General features: G+C 36.1%; 1 protein-coding gene across 1 annotated transcript in view; it reads left to right on the forward strand.

Moving 5' to 3' along the window:
* The first annotated feature begins 1,209 nt into the window (after positions 1 to 1,209).
* LOC122346577 (phospholipid-transporting ATPase VA-like) overlaps positions 1,210 to 19,511 on the forward strand; it is a 248,915-nt gene continuing 230,613 nt past the window's right edge. The window contains 2 exon segments of the mRNA XM_043241304.1: positions 1,210 to 1,738; positions 1,741 to 1,852. Coding sequence (XP_043097239.1) covers positions 1,426 to 1,738; positions 1,741 to 1,852 — 425 coding nt within the window. The 5' untranslated portion in view covers positions 1,210 to 1,425.

The raw sequence follows: 19,511 nt of genomic DNA on the forward strand, positions 1-19,511 counted from the left end.
CAATTTGTTCTTTGAACATATATGAATTTAAGCAATTGTGGCTCTTTAGAAAATAAATGAAAGGCAAAAGCACAGGAGCAACTGTAAATAGTGCACAAGACGTCTTTACAGTTAGCTTAACCTCAGAAATTAGTCGATGTCAGTGCGTATGCTCTTTGTTTATATAGTCTTGTTCTGTCATTTATGCAAGGCTTTTTTTTAAAAAAAGATTACACTCAGTTTGTGCCAAAAAAAAAAAAAAAGACTTGACTACTTTGTACAATACATTTGTCTTTGTCTGATGCTACTGCTGTTGTTTTATCTGTGTCATCCTCCCTGTCGTGCATTCAGCTCGTTTTCTTCATAAGTTAATGTTCTCAGTGAACTTTCTGCAATGCATTTCACAGATATGGGGACAGGTAAACAAATAGAGCGCTTAGATTTTTTCTCGGTAATGAGTTTTTTCAAACTTTTAGATGCATTTGTATTTTTGTTCTATAAACTTAAAACCGTAGTCCTTAGGTTTTATCTTTAGGATTAGTCATATTCAGAGTTTTACGAGGATGAGAATTCATTAGAAAACTAAACAGGGATGTCAGCACAAGCAAACGACAGGGAAGACGAAACACAAAACATAGGCAATATTAGTAGACGCGGTTATTATTACTATATTTGTTAGGTTGCACAGCTCTGATAGTAGTTTTATGCAAATCTCTTTTAAGTTGCGGACTGCGGAAACCTGACTACTACAGGCCAGATCATTAAAACCAGACTAGATTCTAGTTCATTTCTGACCCTTTTGCGGTTTACCCGGATGTCCCAATTAATTGTGATTTGCTTCATTCAGGAGCGATATTACGCAAACTGACACCAAGCGAATGAGAGCATCTTTTTATCTGCATAACTAGTAATGACTGACGCTGTCATTATTACGGGTTTTGGTGAACTTACAAAGAGAATCACTTTTTCTCAATGGTAACGCGTGGCACTTCCAGTTAAGACGTTTCATTGGTTGGTGGGCGGGGCTTCATTTGCGTCGGCGGTGACGCTGTTTTTTGTACATCCCGTTATTGGCCTGTTTTTTTCACCACGGCCTCCGTGAAACACCGCGTGTGCAGTCATATGGATGGACTTTAAACAAGGACCGCTCGACTGCAGGTTTTTCCTAATGATTTATAGAGCTAAAATGTGTAACAGCGCGTAATGTATAATCGCTCGGCCCTGCCTTAAAGCATCTTCAGCTACTAAAGGGGGAAAAAAAGATGCCGCTGTAAAACTTTTCAGGGCTAACGTGAGAAAGGGAGAGGATTGACGCGATGGGTGAAGACGATAAAACAGAGTGAGGAACTTTTCTTACGGCCCTTCGCCATCAAGGAGGATCAGCATGATTACATAGATACCATCTTTTATTGGTTCAAGAAAAGAGACAAAAGTTTTGGGCGAAGTATGGCGCGAGAGACCGGAGAGTCTGGAGAAACGAAAAGTACCAAAGTGAAAAAGCATAAAAGAAGGAAAAGCAAAAAGGAGAGCAAAACCCGGATTGTACACGCCAACATTTTGTATGACCATACCAAAGGAGGGGATAACCCCAACAGACACTATGCAAACAATAAGATCAAAACCACAAAATACACTCTGCTTTCTTTCCTACCGAAGAACCTCTTCGAGCAGTTCCACCGATTTGCCAACGTGTATTTTGTTTTCATAGCCTTACTGAATTTCGTGCCTGTGGTCAACGCTTTTCAACCAGAGTTGGCTCTTGCCCTGTGGTTTTTATTTTGTCCGTTACCGCTATTAAGGATTTATGGGAAGATTACAGACGACACCGCTCGGATAAAGAAATAAATCATTTGGACTGTCTCGTTTACTGCAGGTAAGCACGTGCTTGAAAACCGACTCCGTACAAAGTGCCATAAAACCATGTGTATGTTTGTTCAGTTTTCCTCGTCGAGAATGGACAGAAATGCACTTCTCTGGCATGATTTTGCCTTGCTGCCAAGGACCTGTGGGCCTGCCTACCTGTTGAACGAGGAGTCTCAGGATGAAGTGCCTCATATCTGTAACGCTACCTAAGCGGCAACGTTTTGAACAGGCACCTGTTGTGTTATTTTTCACACTTTAAAGTTGTAATTCCTGGGCTATTTCGTACTTTTCTCACACCGTCCATCATTGTGATAACCGGATTTAATTCTAAAACGCCGGTTTAGTGTTTTTATTTGAATATCTGGGAGGCCAGCGATATGGATTCAGACTTTGATTTTTGCAGCATATGACATTTTTCACGACTGTGCGTAAATATTTCATGAATGAAGCATTGAGTCAGTTTCTCGTTGGTTGTGTGTTGCTAAACCACTCCGAATTACATTCTAGCATACTGTCTGCGTTGCTTTTGGCTCCTCAGATTTAACGCTGGGTTTAATTAACCCAGGGTTAGAAGTGAGGCACATCCCCTTGAATGTTGTAAGTGTAAGACACAGGAGAGGGAGTTTGGCTCAATGATAAATACACGGTATGAAAACACAAATCCAAAAATGTGGTCTAGATTGGCAACTCACTAGATATGAGACTCAGGTTGGGGAATTTGGGTTGTGGTAGTAGTGTGTTGCCTTTACTTTATATTTTGGTATATTTTGTTGTTTGAAACCTCTCACACCACACGACAGCACATTGTACCGAGAAGCAAAAGAGGAGGACAGTGATTAGAGTTCACACTGAGTGCTATCAGAGTAGCTGATATGGATGTGCATTTCAGACCTCATTGTCACTGTGCATGTCATCTCTGAATTCCAACGGATTTCGTGAATATTCAGTCTTTAGACATAAGTGTAGGCTTATCGGCGTTGGAAACAGTATTTAAGTGGAGCTGATCACTTCAGGTAGTGTCTTTGTTCTAGTTGTGTTAGTTGAAACTTAAAAATAAAGCCTATAAATAAAACGTAATCAATTACTACTTTTTTTTATTTTCATTCAAAATGGAAAAAGAAAAAAAATCTCAATTCAAATATAAATAAAATCTGTAATAATATCTCAATTGTAAGATTAAAACAAAATTAAAATGATTTTGCTCATTCCATCAATGAAGTGAAGGATGGATATATATATATATATATATATTACTTTCAAAAGTTGAATGGAGTTCAGTCCTTTCACCTTGTTGGCGTCATGTGGAAAAAACATTACCCCTAGTTGTGAAAGTGTGTCAGATTATCTAGCCCTGAAGATTAGCTTAGTTTCTGATCAAGTTAGACACTTTTTTTTATGCTGTTCAAGTCCTGTTTTGTCCTTGGTGATAAACACGGTGCGCTCATAGTGTGAATTTGCTGGAACAAACTATTCACCTCCATCCACAGCTCCTTTAGCAGATAAAACTTGTCAGAAATTTCATTTTGTTCAGAAATGAAGGACGCGTTGTCATGCTTTCTCCTGCGTTGTCAGTAAAAAAAAAAAAAAAAAAAAAAAATGGCCTTGTTTGGAGATCAGCCCGTTTCTCATCTGCGTTTTTGAGGGCTTCCACTTGTTTGTTTTTTGGAGTCAGAGAGTCAGTCTGGGGACTGTATTTCTTGATGAAAAGCGTCTCTGTCAGCCATGTTAAGGCCATGTATCTGCTCTGTGAAAAGCCACAGTGTTTCTCAGGCTCCACAATCTGAGCTTGTGCTGTATCAATGTTGCTCTCAAGGCCGGGCTTGATTTAATTTTCTCAAGCAAATTACTCTATTTTGAAAATGGTTCCTGTTACTAACAAAACTGCACTGAATTACTGCAGATTGAATCAGTAGTATGATGTCATCCCAGCTGAACCTGATTTGACCTTTTAATATGATTGCAAAGTTTGTCACGTGAACTCGCACTTGAATTACTAGTCACCGGTTGAACTGTACAGGACACATTTCCATTTAGTGCTAATGAGTCCTAATCATTCCAAGCATGATTTGTACAATGTGTCCAAACACTTTTTCTTTCTCTGGCAACTCCTCTGGGTTGACAGGATATTTTTGTGTCTGAACAATGTTTTCCACGTGTGTGGCATCCCAGCACTACATTTTAACTACAGACATCTGGTGCAAGTGTCATGTTACCTGATGTTATGGAAATAATAGGCCTGTAGCAATAATCAATTTATCGACTTACCGCACAATATTCAATATATTGCCCTTTATATTTTCATAAAAAAAAAAACAAAACACAATAACCTAAAAATTCCAGTTCCAGTGTTTGTTTGTCAATTGTAAGTGTGCAGGCCTTCTTGCATTATTGTGCTGTTATATTTTGATTATACATACAGTGGCATAAAATAGTCTTAAAACTACAAAAACACTTATCGCAATTAATTATTGGGCAGTATATCGCTCAACAAAGTTATCATCATGATCATCATGAAAATAATAGGAGAGATTTTTATATATTTTGAGTATAAACTGCTTGTTGTTGAACCCTGCAGTGTTGTGGCAGTGATGCCCATGAAAATATTTTTCCGTTTGTATTTATGTAAAAGTGGATAAAGTGATAAAAAGGAATGTGATATTGCTGAATTTCTTCTCTTATTTATCATTCCTTGCATCTTGCCTCATACATGGATTATATGTTTGATTGCGCAAAAACTTCAAAACAGCTGAGAAATTATAGAAGTAATTTATTTATTTATTAAGTCATGTGGAAAGTATTAGGCATCGCTTAAAAATGACTTCTGAAGCTGTCTGGGTTGTTGATTTGTTATTGTCTTTGACATTAAGTTGATATGAGTGTGTACACCTACCCAAGTAATAGGTCCATTTTGCCCAACCGATTCAATCTAATATCCAGAGTATTGGCGATTCCAATCTGATACCAGCACAGGTTTTTTAAATCAATGTTGAATTTCTATACTTCTGTGCGTTGTCCTGGTTTGAGGATGACAGACACAGCGTTGAGTTTACATCAACGTGGCTTAAATATTCATCTATTCTTCATATTAAACTATGGAATGGCTTCAAGACACTTAAAATATAGTGCACAACAACATAAATATGCTGTTTTTGTGCCTTTTAATTGGGTTTATCAGTAAAAAAGTACATGCACAGAAATGGTCTTGCCAAAATGCCAGTATCTGAGCCAATGTGGATACAGAGTATCAGATCGATGCATCCCTAGTAAAAACATAATAATGTAATTACAATTCAAAATAGCTGAAGCTGAATTTTCATAGTGAAACATAATAGTTCTGAATCATAACTTGCTTGATTTGAAGTATAGCATTTGAAACAAAGCTCTTTTATTATGATCTGATCAATTTAATGCGCCCTTGTGTGGAAAAAATATTAATTTCTTAAAAAAAAAAATCTAATACTGTATTTGCTGTGTCTGATGCTTATTATAATATCAGTTTGATTCTAGTTTCTGTTCTTCCTTGCAGTGTGATTTGGCTAATAGAATTTTATTTATTTTTTTCTGCTTATGGTCTCTATCCTTTTAAGATTTCATGACTAGCCATCTGCTTCTCCCTTTATCCGTTTCAAATGTTTAGATATTTAGGTAGACAACTGCAAACAGACCATTTCTACAATATCTTCTGGTGTAATATTTTATCAGTAGCATTATAAAGGGACTCGCTTTCATTTTTGGATGGAGTATGTTGGTTAGGAAGGCCAAATGTCACTGTATCTGATCCCTGATTGCTCATTTTTATAAGTTCAGGCTCAAGATTTAGACTCTAGTCTCTGAGGGCCTTGACATTTTACTGTAGGACAAGACTTACAAAAGCCTGTTTAAACAATTGAACTGAATGAATCCTGCAAGGTCAGCAAAAACCCTTCTGTATATGGTAGGATATGTATTGTATGCTAGTACAATCAATATGCTGAACATTGTGTGTGTGCGTGTGTGTTGGAAAACCTCCACCTTTGGCCTTAGAGATATTTGCGAACCGCAGAGGATGCATGCACTGTCTGTGACTTGTTATGAGTTGCTCTTCTGTTTTGACGTGTTTATGTTCATATTTTCACCATCTTAAATATAAATTAGAGCCTTGTCTGCCAAGCCATAACGTTTCTGCTTTTGCTGATCAGCTGTGCACATGAACGATCGTGCATTTCATTCTGACGGTCATCCTGTTCGGACAAAAAGAGCTATTTTGGTTGGAGACCTGCACAAATGAAGTTCCTGTTTAGCTTGAGGGTAAACACAACTTGGAGACATATCAATGATTTGTTAACATTGGAGGGTCTCGGAGATGTCAGCACTCAAGGTGGATGCTCATGTTGGACGACAGGAGAACAGGTTATGTAAGATCAGGATACACGCTGTGTGGAATGTGTATCTGAAAAAGTTTTCTTTTTTATGAGCATTGTGATGGGGACCTCTCGAGTCAGTGCTATTTTCTTTTTATTCATGAAAATTACTAAAACCTTCATAACCGGCCTCTCCGACAGTATGACATGGCCTATTGTGTGTTTGAGAGCACCATCAAGTGTAACTCAGAAATAATACGAGTAATTTTTCAAGAGAGACAGGGGATCAGGAAAACAATAGAAATGTCTAGAAAGCGAGTCGTCCCCTCCTTTCCTGTGTTCAAGGCGGGCAGCAGCAGGATCAAAAGACTTTCTATTGTGTTTCTTGCTGCTTTTTCCAAATGCTTACAACAAAACACATTGCGCTGTTTTTGTGAAAATATGTTTACATTGTGACATGGTTTCGGGGGGGATTTTGATATCAGTGCTTATTTTCTTCAGCGAGAGTCACGAGAGGACAGGAGGCAGGAATTCAAGGAATTTTGAGCTTTTGCAGGGTGAGATGGTTCACACTCTTTCAAATAGCTCAGGTTCACCTTGAATACTTGTAGATCTCTGGTACAGGTGTAACATGAATGTATGTATTTATAGAAGCTGTCAATGGAGACCTTGACCGTAGTATCAGTGCTGCTGTCCCAAGATTAAGCATTATTAGTCATCATTAGGAATGTAATGATATTAAAATGTCTTAAAAATACCAAACAGACCCTGCAACTACAAAACCAGTCAATAAGTGTCTTTTTTTTTTCTTTTTCAAAACTGAGATTTATACTTCAACTGAGAGTATATAAATAAGCTTTTTGAAAGGGAATAAGCTTTCCATTTATGTATGGTTTGTTTTGATGAGGCCAGATGGTATCTGAGGGTGCAAAAAAATCTAAATACTAAAATCTAAATAAATTTATCCAAATAAAGATCTTAGCAATGCATGTTACTAATCAAAAATTACATTTTGATATATTGACAGTAGAAAATTGACAAAATACCTTTATGGAACATGGTCTTTACTATCCTGATTTTGGCCGTATAAGTATTGTATTTTTGGCTGTTGCTGCAAACATACTTCAGACTTAAGTTTTGTGGTCCTGGGTCACATATGTGCTGGAATTGTTTAAAAAGCAATGACACACATAGTTAATAAATTATTTCTGAACCGTGTTAACTGTGTTATACGACATGTTAGGTGTGTTATGTTTTTATGTACATGTTTGATAATTTGGTAAAGATTTGATGTTTCTGCAGCTTGACACACTTCAGCAATTGTGTAAACAAAGACTATAATTAATAAATATCATATGATGAGATCTTGACAACGTTTTTAAGAAAATCTTTGACTGAAATATGATAAACTGAAGCTGTAAAATAAAACATGTCAAATTATCCATTGCTTTTGTTAAAGCAACAATTTGGCAACCACAGTTTTCCATTTTCTTCTCTTCATCAGCTCCCATAAGACTTCTGTCTCACTCAGTTTTTCCATGAACACTAGTTTTTGTCAATGGTTCGAAGGCTCGCTTTGGGTGGTCTTACTCTGTTCTGTTCTTACTCCTATAATTTTTTTTTTCTGTTGTTTAGGACCTTCAGCTTTGGCCTGTGATGCATTATTGGCTTGTATACACAGGACAATTTGAATTTGTAGGAATTGTGTAAACAAAAATTGGCCAAAATCTGATCTGCCTTCCAGAGACCAACCTTTGTTTTTTTTGACAAGATACACCCATACAAGCCTTTATTCCGCTGAGCAGTTTGTTTTCTCTCGGAAGTCTTGTTGGTGGACCATTTCCACATTGTGTCTCTAGAGGAAATGACTTTAAAGTTCACTTCCAGTGGCCTTTTCTCTAGGACTGTGCTAGAATATCAATCCATCTCCAGTCCCAACTGTTTCCTAGCACATTTTTCTAAATTACTTGATTTTGTTTAATAGTAACTCTGTAGGTGACACAAGTGGTTTTAGAGTTTGACCTCAAACTCCAGAGATGAAATAAAAACAATCACTCACTTTGTTGTTACTCTTGACTGCACTTAGCATAGAACCAAACTCTTACATTTAGAACACTTGGTAATTATCATTTGAGTGAGAGCAAAAAAAAGGAAAATACACCCTGTTGGCACATATTTTGAATTCTTCATCTTTTAAATGCTTATATGGGGATTTAGCTTTTCTCCTTTTAAAAAGAGCACAGAGTTCATCCTCATGGCTGCATGTACTGTAACTGCCTGGACATGAAGCAACGCTTTCATTGCATCAGAGACACAATAAAGGCCTTGCATGTTCTTTAGAATGCTCAAATTAAGTGTATTGATATAATTTGTCTTGAAGGGTTACAGAAAGAATTTTTATTTTATTATGCATGTAAATGCATGTTCCAGATATTGCAGTCAATCTATTAATATATAAATGTATTCAGTCCTTTTTAACTTTATTGTGCATGTATATCATCCTCTGATGAAACTCACCCTGATTGATCACCAACTTTTTTTTCTCTCTCAATAACCTGAACGTACACCTGAACCTACATAACAATACAGAAAATATCTCTTACTGCTTGTGTATTGTGACTAGATTTGTAAACTAGATTTGTCATTACATTTATGAAGGGCAAGTAACTGGTAAAAGTGTATTTTATAAAATTACCAGTTGCAAGTCAGCTTGAATGCTTAAGGGTACATGAAGTGACATGGAGTTTGCTGACTTTTAGTTCATATGCCTGTAACTCTGATGACTTTTAAAATCAAGATGTAACCTGAAGCTGAATTGGTTAATTGTATGCTCTTGGGCATGGTTGTTGCAAGTTTCTTATTTCACTCTGAGTTATGGTCAGAGTGAAACAGCTGCCTCCAAATTTCTAACTTTCAACAGTTTTTACAGTTACCAGAATCATTTATAAAATTAACTAGATTGCCAATTGCACTATCATTGTAACATCCTAAAGACCACCCTGGCCGGCCCCTGCTTACTTTTAATGACATGTTTATATACTTGAGCTTGATGTTGTCCGACCTGCTCGGGCCTCAAAGTCATGTGCCTGTGAGTGGTTATGGGACTTTTCATTATTTTGTCATTTTTGTGACTTCCTCAGAAGCAAAGCGGTGAGGGACATATCACCCTTGTGTGAGTTAGCATCACCTTTGTGCCTTTGACAACAAGCCAATAGGATTTTTCCATTGGCTTTTGAATTACTGCAGAAAGTAAGCTAAGTGACCAACAAATGTTTATGATTCTTAAACGTTTTTTTTCATCATGGTTATCTTCGCAAATGAACACAACGTTAATGAATTTTTGAAGTTTGCCATAATCTGACATAACATGACTTTAGTGTCACCACCTAGCCTCTGACAACTGTCTTTATTTGAAATAAAAAAGGTGAGTAGAATAGAGCAGCTCTCTATTGTCGGCCAAGAGACATCGTTGAAACATCTTGGTGGCCATCGTTTCACCTCTCCTCCTTTGCCATCAGGCGAATCCTTCTCCTTCCTCTTAAACCATGGAGAATTAGTTCTTCCTCTACTTTGTACAACTCTTGAAGCCAAGTTTGTGTAAGAGGTCACCCTACATTCCCGCGTGGCAGTAAAAGAGTGCTCTTATGTGTAGAAGGGCGGGAAAAGAAACAGAAGGAAGGTTTGTTTAGCAGCGGCACTCGGAGAGCCAGAGTCCCTGCAGCCATGTTTGCCAAAGCCCTATAATATTATTTTTGTCCTCCTGAAATAGGCGTCATGTTGCCCATCATGTTAGGCCAGCACCATGAACACTAACCTCCCAGTTTTGAACACGGCACAGATGTGGTTTGTTTATTGTTCAGTCCTGTGTGGTGTTTGTTTGGTCTTGTTGTTTTTCACTTTTACTGCTTACGGATCCATTCACTGCTAATGCAGAAAACAACACCAGCAACAGAGGCAAGTGTTAGAATGAATTTATGGTAATTAAAGCAAATTCTGTCAATTTTACATTTCTCTAGACCAGTTATTTTTAGGAGCACAGTTCTCTAATGGGAAAGTAAGTCAGATTTGTGTATATTGTTTAGTCTATCCTGATGAAGTTGTGTATTGTTTTCACCAACATCTGACTCTGTTATTATCTCAGTCAGTAAATCTGAGGCTTTCTACATTTCTAGAAAAATTCCATCCATCTTTCAATTCCAACTAAACTCTTTCTTTCGTCAGTCAAAAAGAAATTAAGTTTTTGATAAACATTCCAGGATTGAGTGCACTTCAATGGGCTCCAAACGGTTGAAGGTCAAAATAACAGTTTCAGTGCAGCTTTAAAGTGCTATAAACGATACCAGATGATGAATAAGGGACTTATCTAGCAATTGGTCATTACAAAAACATGTATATAAACACACATACTCTCCTTGCTCTGTTCTGCCATGCCTGTAATATGTCATTATGTCAACTTGTTAATTAAGTATATTCAAAAGTATTCAAATCATTATTTTTTTGTTTTCTTTCGATCAGTGTTCAAATTACTAGGAAACCTTTTAGATTAGATTACTTGGAATTTCTAAGGCAAACTTAAAACAATAGGACAAAAAGCAACAACTGAATTTGAGTTTCACATCGTTTATTATATATTAAATCTCTTCAGTACTACAGCATACCAAAAGGAGATGACTCAACTCTATAAACAGCTTTTGAATGTAGCATTAACATTTTTTCGACAAACAAAAAAACACATCGTTACTCATGCTAATCTCATAAAGCAGCTTAAAAATGCAGTAAAAATGGAGCTAAAATAAAAGGATTCTGACTGCTTGACAATCTTTGACCTGAAATTGAACGGGTGACCTTTTAAAATAATCAACACTAGCTCAGGGCACTCAAGATGTAGGTGACTTTGTTTCTTCAGTAAACACAAACAAATATTTAAACCGAAGTTTTGCAGTCTATCAGATAATGCAAGTCAATGGACACCACGATCTTTGAGAGTAAAACAAAAACATACACAGACAAATCCAAATAAAACTGTGGCTCATGATGATACATCGATGTTGTGAATAAGTCAGACAGCTAGGTAAAAAATTAAATAAACACCTGTTCAGTTTTTTTTTTTTTTTTTTTTGAACCAATCGAGTCACAAGGATTCATTTGGATTTGTCTGTGAATGTTTTTAATTCTCAAAGATTGTGTGCCCATTGACTTCTCATTATTTGACTGACAGATTGCAACGGTTTGAGTTACTCCACCCTAAAAGGAAAAATTGTCATTAATCACTTACCCCATGTCCAAACCCGTATAAGCTTGTTTGTCTTTGTAACACAATTTAAGATGTTTTTGATGAAAACCGCCAAACAAGTATGACTGTCAAGGTGCAGAAAAGTATGAAAGACGTAATTGAAGCCACCTTTCTTTTTTTTTTTGCAGATTTTGCAGATTTTCAGTGCTAAAAAGTTGTTGTTGCTATTATTATTATGTTTAACTTAGTCAACAATTTTTTTTTTTTTTTTAAAGACTCCTTCTACGTCAAGTGTGTCCTTTTTAACATAATGACGTGTTACACACATGGCAGAATCGCAGGGCAAGCACTGTTGTTGTTTTTTTTTTTTGACCAATCGCTTTGCTAGATAGGGCCCTTATTCATTGTCTGGTATGGTTTATAACCCTTTAAAGCTGCAAAGAAACTGTAATTTTGACCTTTGACCCCCAACCATTTGGAGTCACACATTGAAATTGACGTCAACATGAAACGGCTTGGGTTCATTTTAAAAACAACTTGTTTCAATGACCAGGATGACTTACTTTATTTTTACACCTTGCTCTTTCAGATTTAAAAATGTTTTCATTCACTTAGAGCTGTTGCATACTGCATTAAATGTAATTTTCATTCAAATGTATTATAATAAAATTTAATGGTTTGAATATTCAATATTAGAATGCATTAGGACGCAATGGCTTGTGTGACGCGACAAGGCCTCTTTTCTGTGTGACGGATTATGAGTAAATTACAGTTGTTTTCTTGTGCTCTTTATAGGAGTGAGAAACGATATGTGAGAAATACTGGAAAGAGGTGCGGGTCGGAGACTTCATTCGTCTGCGATGCAACGAGATCCTGCCGGCGGATGTTCTCCTGCTCAGCAGCAGCGACCCAGACCGACTGTGTCACATTGAGACGGCCACACTGGACGGGGAAACCAACCTCAAGCAGAGGCAGGTGGTGCGCAGCTTTATCGACCTGGTGAGTGTTCAGGGCTGTGCTGTGTTTGTTGTGAAATCCCACAACTGAATACAAGCATGCTGGTGTCAAAACAGTTAAACTGACGGTGTGTGTATTCAGATGGTCTGTGCTTGCCCACTGACATAGCTTTAGTCATTTCACACCATTCACCCAAGTCAAATATTCTTTTCCCTCACTGCTGCTCACCCTGTATGCGTTACGTCTTAAGATGTCAGTAAGAGAGTTGATCTGAACAGTTTGACGACGACAAAAAAAAAAACTAATCTTAAAGAGCAGTGAGGCAATACAATTGTGAATATGACGATTTTCCTTTTGCTGTTGCTTCATAACAAAATAAAATCATTCATAAAACCTGTGCACTATATATTCCAAAATCGTAAAAAGGTTTGTTTTGAGGTATAGATAGAAGTTTTGCAACATGAGCTTGATTTAGATGATGACAGGCTTTTTCATTTCATTGCCAGTTAATAGTTTAATTTTAAACATTTTTATGTTCAGATCTCAAATCGCAAATCTGTTTGTATTTGCAGGACTGCAGTTTGACCCATTAAAATACAACAGTGTTATTGAATGTGAGAAGCCCAACAATGACCTCAACAGATTTCGTGGGTACATGTAAGTATGGTGCATGTCTGTATTTTAAGTGCATTTACATTATTGCTTAGTTTACGGCTCTACTAATTATGATTAATGGCATTAATCATTATTAATGCCATTGAAAATTTCATAGCTCTTCACTCTAAAAATCTTTTCATTAAATCTGTGTATTGTGAATTAGTTTGACCTGTAATAATAATGTAATACCCCATCTGGAAATTATCACGATCATCTTTTCTATAAACCATTTAAACAAAACAGATCTTTCCACTGTTTTGTTTTGCCGGGCAGGGATTAAAATTCCATTAGCTGTCGAGATTCAAATAACGGGATGAATGGTTATTTTGTGACCCGCACAGATCCAGTTTAATATAGTTGTAATGGAGAGGCAGTGTGTATTTCTCTTACTCCAGCATTATTCTGGTGACTTTTCAACCCTGGTATTCTACCTAATTATTCTACTGTACCTTATATTACCTCTCACCAGCAGTGTTCTCTGTCAGAGTACTATAGGAATGGGCCTTTGTTTGCTAGTGTTAGGCTTGGGAGATGGAAGGAGGCTATAAATAATGCTGCCATGCTGCTGCTGAAGTATGTGAAGTGCTTTTCCACCTTTGTTGTAAGCTGGTGTGTTTAAATGCAAGATTTATTCTCGAAGGCCAGAGGGCAAAAAAATGTGTGATCCTTTGCTTATATTATTATTCATATTATTGACTCTAACAATAAATTGATGCCATATTGTTTTTCAATAGGTGTTTCTATATAGCAACAAAAATACAGTAATGCAGTAACAATTTCTCACCGCTATTTCTAACGTCTCATTGCTATATCGGGTAAATGTACACCTTTTTATGACAAAAACATGAAATAAATGTATGCATATTATTTTGTTCTCCCAGTGTATACTTTTAAATGTCAGTAGATTAAAAAGACTGTCCCTAGGTTATGCATTTTCACTGTTACAAATATATTTCTTCTCTTTTAAAGCATATTTTAATGTACTATTCTATACATTTAACAAGAAAGTACAAAGCTGTAGTTTTAAATAATTCTCTTCAAAAGTGAACTCTTCAAGGTTATTTATTTATTTTTTTCTTAATTTTTTGTCATGATTTGGCATAAAGGGCAGTCTTTATTGGCCAATTATCAAGCAATAGCATGCCAGATCATATTTGAAATTGTACATTGATAGAAGTAGCATCAGTAAATTCTAACAAGCACCTTTATGCTTTATACTTTTAACTTTTGCTATCAAATTTATGTGACAGTACAGTTAAATCGGGTCTTGATTGGATGTTTGTGATCCTACAAAATCTTTTAAATAATCACAAATTGGAAAATGCTCCTGTTTTATAGGATGAAGGAGTCTATGTATTCTCACTTTTTTAAAAAAAAAAATTGTTAATCTGGTGTTTTGACGTTCAAAGTGTGGATTAAGATTATTCTGTGCTTATCTTGCAGTCTTAAAGTCTTAAATGGTGGCTAACTCATACAGGTCAAAGGCTTGAGATTAGCATACATTATATATTTGAGCAGACTGCTTTTAGCAGTAGCAAACAAGAGCTTTAGCCAGGGTTGTGTAGGTTGAAGTATATCTTCTGTGTTTAGATGAAAACCTGCTGCACATGGTATGGTAACGACAGCCAGGCCAGGGAGTCATCTGACAGGAACCAGAAGGATTATGACATTTATTTCCCTGGATGATGGAGAACAGATGCTTCTGGTGTGCTGCCAGCATTTTATTTTTTTTTTTGTCTGGTTACTACAAAGTGGCTTACCGGAGCAAAAAGGGGGAACATAATGCACAGTGGGCGCCAAGGACTGTGTCTTGTTGAGCGACAGCTTATTGCATTAAGAGATCATCTCAGCTGGCAAATATGTGTGTGCAGGCTAAAGAGATGATTCCTTGGAGAACATGGGCATTTTGATCCAGTCACCTTAATGGTAGAAATTCGCTATTCGCTGATGATACTGCTGACTGACCGATGAAACCACACAAACATGTACATTAGCAGCAAATCTGAGCTCTGACCTGACAGGAAGCAGAAAACAAAGCTAATAAGCTAATTACACATTTTTAAACTGTTAAAACTGTTAAAATGAAAATCTCCCATGTTGCTACAAGTCTGTATGACTTTCTTTCTTCTGTGGAACAGAATAGAAGATATTTCAAAGCATGGTGAATGCTGGCACTAGTGACTTGTCCCTGTTTCTAACATGACTAGTAATAGCTTGATTAGCTGCTTCATGTGTTTAGGGTTTGAGCTGGGACAGCCCTGCATTATAATTGGACAAAAACAATGAAATATTACAAGTTTGAGTTCGTGTGTGTGTATATATACGATTTTTAATATAAAGGTTTTGTAATAAGTTTAATAATCACCAGCATTTATTGGTTTAAAAATACAGTAAAACAGCAATATTGCAAAATAAATACATTCAAATGTCATAAATACAAATGTCATTCATCATGTTCTTCATTTTAATATATTAAAACAGGAAACCGGAACAAACTACATTTTAACATCTACAAAAGCAGAAAATTGATTTCAAATTGTACTAATATTTCACAATATTAACGGTTTTACTGTGTTTTTAAATATTAAAAGCCTTATGAGGATAGGACTTTTCTTTTCTAAAGCATCTTAAAAAAATCCAAACCTTAAGTATTAGAAATTATGTTTTAAATTAATAAAAATGTTTTAACTATGAACTATGCTTATGAGCACCTTAAAAACTGGAAATATGATATATAGCATTTGGGTTTATATCTTGATTATAATACATTTCATTTAATAAGAATACATAAATTATATTTAAATGGCTCAGAAAGATGCTTTTTGCATATATATAATATACGGTTATTACAATTACCGTCAGGGCAACTGGACCGTCTTGATTATAAGCAGTCCAAGCTAACAAATAGGCAAATGGCTCAGAACTTTGTGATTGACAGCATGGGGTCACATACAGCTAATATATCAGGTCTGGGTCAATGTAATGTAATAAAAGCTAAAAAAAAAAAAAAAAAACTTACAGAGAGGCCTTTGTCAGATAATTGACAAAGGAAAAGTTCAGTAACAGCTTAAGAGCTTTTAACTAACAGATGTAATCCTGAATTTAGCACTGGGATTAGTTAATGCATTAAAGCTTATTAAGCTCCCTCCACAGGTGTTTAGCATTCAGCACGAGTTAATTTGGCGTTTGACGCGTTTTATCAGTAGAAGCTTAGCCCTGGGGCCTTTGAACCTTGGAAATCGCGACGCAACCTTCAGATCACAAGTCTCGTTGGATTTAAGATTTAATTCCCGTCACTCCTTCGCCTCATTTATCCTGAGAATCTTTTTACTTTGCTCAGTCCTTTTATGACACAGCTTTGGGGTTTTACAAAAAGCGCTTTCACTGACTGAACGTGAGATCCAATCGGCCCAGGGCTTTACCTGTGTACAGAGCCGGTTTACTGAGGTCATGGCTTTACTATTGATTTTGAAACCGTGAAAGAGGGAACCCATGAGGGAAACCCCGCAGACTGTCAAATATGATGGATCGATGTGGTCAACAACAAGGGATGCAGAGTTATGTGGGATATCCCTTGGCAATATGCGCATGTAGTTAGCAAATGTTAGTAGAATTCAGATTGGAACAAGATTATGCATAATCCTCACAGATATGTTGTGTTACAAGTGTAATGAATGAACCTGTTTGGTGTGTTTTACAGAATCCATCGCAGTGAAAGAGAGACTGCCTGTACAAAGACAATCTGCTGCTCAGGGGCTGCACCATCCGCAACACAGAGGAGGCTGTAGGAATCGTCATCTATGCAGGTAGGCTGCTGATTTCCAAACCGGGGCTGGAAACTCTACTACGGTGTCATTTCCACCACATTTCTTTGTCTAATATCCTGACCACACCAAGCTCGGAGTAGCTATAAAGATATGGTTCTAAATATAGTTATCAATATTAAAGAACAGCAGAATCCACACCACAGCTATAACGATAAAGACACAGAGAAACGAATCAGTTTCAGTTTCAAACAATTTTTCCTGTTGATGATTGTTAAAAACACTGACAGCCAATGAGAATCCATCCTGCTATAAGAAGCTGGAGAAATTAAAGCGCAGACGAGTGTGCTTAGAATAAACAGACAATATTGTTTGCTGGTGTGTATGCTAATATAGTTATGTTTATAGTTATCTTTATTGTTATTGTCCTTATTGTGAACAGTGCTCTTTTATCTTAATTAGTTAATTAATGAGTTAGTGTTTTGTTCTGTTTTTAAATATGTTTACACTTTATGCATAACTCATAAAAGATGCTGTTAGATTGGAGAATACATACTTCAAAATATTCTATTAAAATATTAGGATTTTTTTTACACTCAAGTATGCACTTTACTGACAAATTTGTTTTAAGTATACTAACTTTTGATAAATTTATGGATTTGAAGGAAACTATTTCTATACAAGAAAATTGTAAGCAGTGTTAAATCATTTTTATACAGTATCTAAATTACAAAACTAGTATGTTTTTTTTTTTTTTTGTATTTGTTTTTATATTTTCCCTAATTGTAATATTTTTTATATTTAATTGTCACCAACAATAAAAAAATAATAATAAAAAAAACATTTAAAAGGAAGACAAACAAAAAGAACTAAATCACAAATTTGTCTGTGATATTGTGATTTTTATGTTTACATACAAATTGTTTTGTGACCTGTTTTACAAAACATGAGTATTTTTACTGATTCTTAGGTCATGAAACAAAAGCAATGCTGAAACAACAATGGCCCCTCAAGTATAAACGCAGCAAACTGGAGCGGCAGATGAACGAGATGTGTTCTGGTGCGTCATCATCCTCCTGGTCATGTGCCTCTTTTCTGCCATTGGTACGTAAAACTTGGCATCAGTACTGTGTTTTGTTTTTTTTTTTTTTAATGCTTTCATGACTGAGCTGTCTGTGAGGTGTGCATATAATGGATATTTGAAAATGCCATATGTGGCTGATCTATCTATGTAATAATAGTTATTATTGTGTTTTAGTTTTTTTTTTCTTCCTTTTTCTTCTTCGCTGTTGTTTTAACTAAAGCGCTATGTAATACTCTTATGCAGATCTGTTATAAATAATAGTTTATCTTTTGCATCCAAAAAAAAGATGACGTTTTAAAGTATTTATTAAGGCATGTGGATTGTTTTTTAACAAAACCTTTTAATTCCTTTTTCAGAAAAAGGAATTATATTTTATACTTTTACCACAGTAAAAATACTACTTCAATAATGCATGTATGTATGCATGTATGTATGATAAATGTATGCATGTATGATGTACATGACTGCATGTATGCTTATGCATTATGTATGTATTTAGATTGATTTGAAAAGCAATGATTTGACTGTTTTTTGGTTTCATTGAACATTTTTAGATTCCATTTCTACCGAAAAAGATTCCATTTTATCCGTGCCTTATAAGCAGTCAATTGTTGTCTCTGAAACCTCCTCTAGGACATGGCCTGTGGATGTTCCAGTATGGAGATAAGAGGCCTGTCTTTGACGTCCCTGAGCCCAGAAGGAACCAACTTATCTCCAGTGGTCTCAGCCATTTATCTCTTCCTGACCATGATTATAGTATTGCAGGTGAATAGCAAGTGGTGTAAGGGCAATGTTACCATGTGCTGCAGATTAACATTAATTCTAAAAAGAATTAGATTTCTTCTACACATTAAAGTAACCATTCAATTAAATAACTCGGATTTAGTTTTGGATGAACGTTTCCTTTAATTGCCATCTGGTTTAGGCTCAGCGGTAGTTAAAATGATGACTCCTGCATTGAGCCCACAATAAACCTCTCTACTTCTCTTTTTCTCTGGTGCAGGTGCTGATCCCAATCTCGCTCTTTGTTTCCATTGAAATAGTGAAGATATGCCAGAGTGTACTTTATACATCAGGACATGGAGCTGTAACATGAGGAAACAGACTTCTCCTCCAATGCAGGGCTCTGAACATCACAGAGGACCTGGGCCAAATGCAGTACATTTTCTCTGATAAGACCGCACGCCACGGAAAACAAGATGGTGTTTACAAAGCCGTTTGCACTGTGGCAGAATTAAGGTACTCTCATGATGCCAACGGTTAGGATTCTCAGCTCCTGCAGTGCCTAAACAAGAGCCAGTGTAGTTCTTCGCATACCATTAAATGTACTGCTCTGTAAATGAGCAATATGTTGTATAAATAATGAGGGCTGTCAATCATGTGCAAATATTGAAGAGTAAATTAAATTATATGCCAATTAATGTAATTTATCATTATCATAACGATTAATGGCACACATCAAAAGCCCTGAAATGAACATCATTTAAAGACATTTAGCAGAATTAGGTCACATTTAAGTTCAAGGACCGAATGTATATTAACTACTGATAGTTAGTAAGGAAGGTAAATTTAGATATTGGGTAAATTATGATCATGCAGAATAAGACATTAATATATCTTATAATACTGCTAAT

Source organism: Puntigrus tetrazona, chromosome 6 (assembly GCF_018831695.1).
Source record: "Puntigrus tetrazona isolate hp1 chromosome 6, ASM1883169v1, whole genome shotgun sequence".
Lineage (NCBI taxonomy): Eukaryota > Metazoa > Chordata > Actinopteri > Cypriniformes > Cyprinidae > Puntigrus > Puntigrus tetrazona.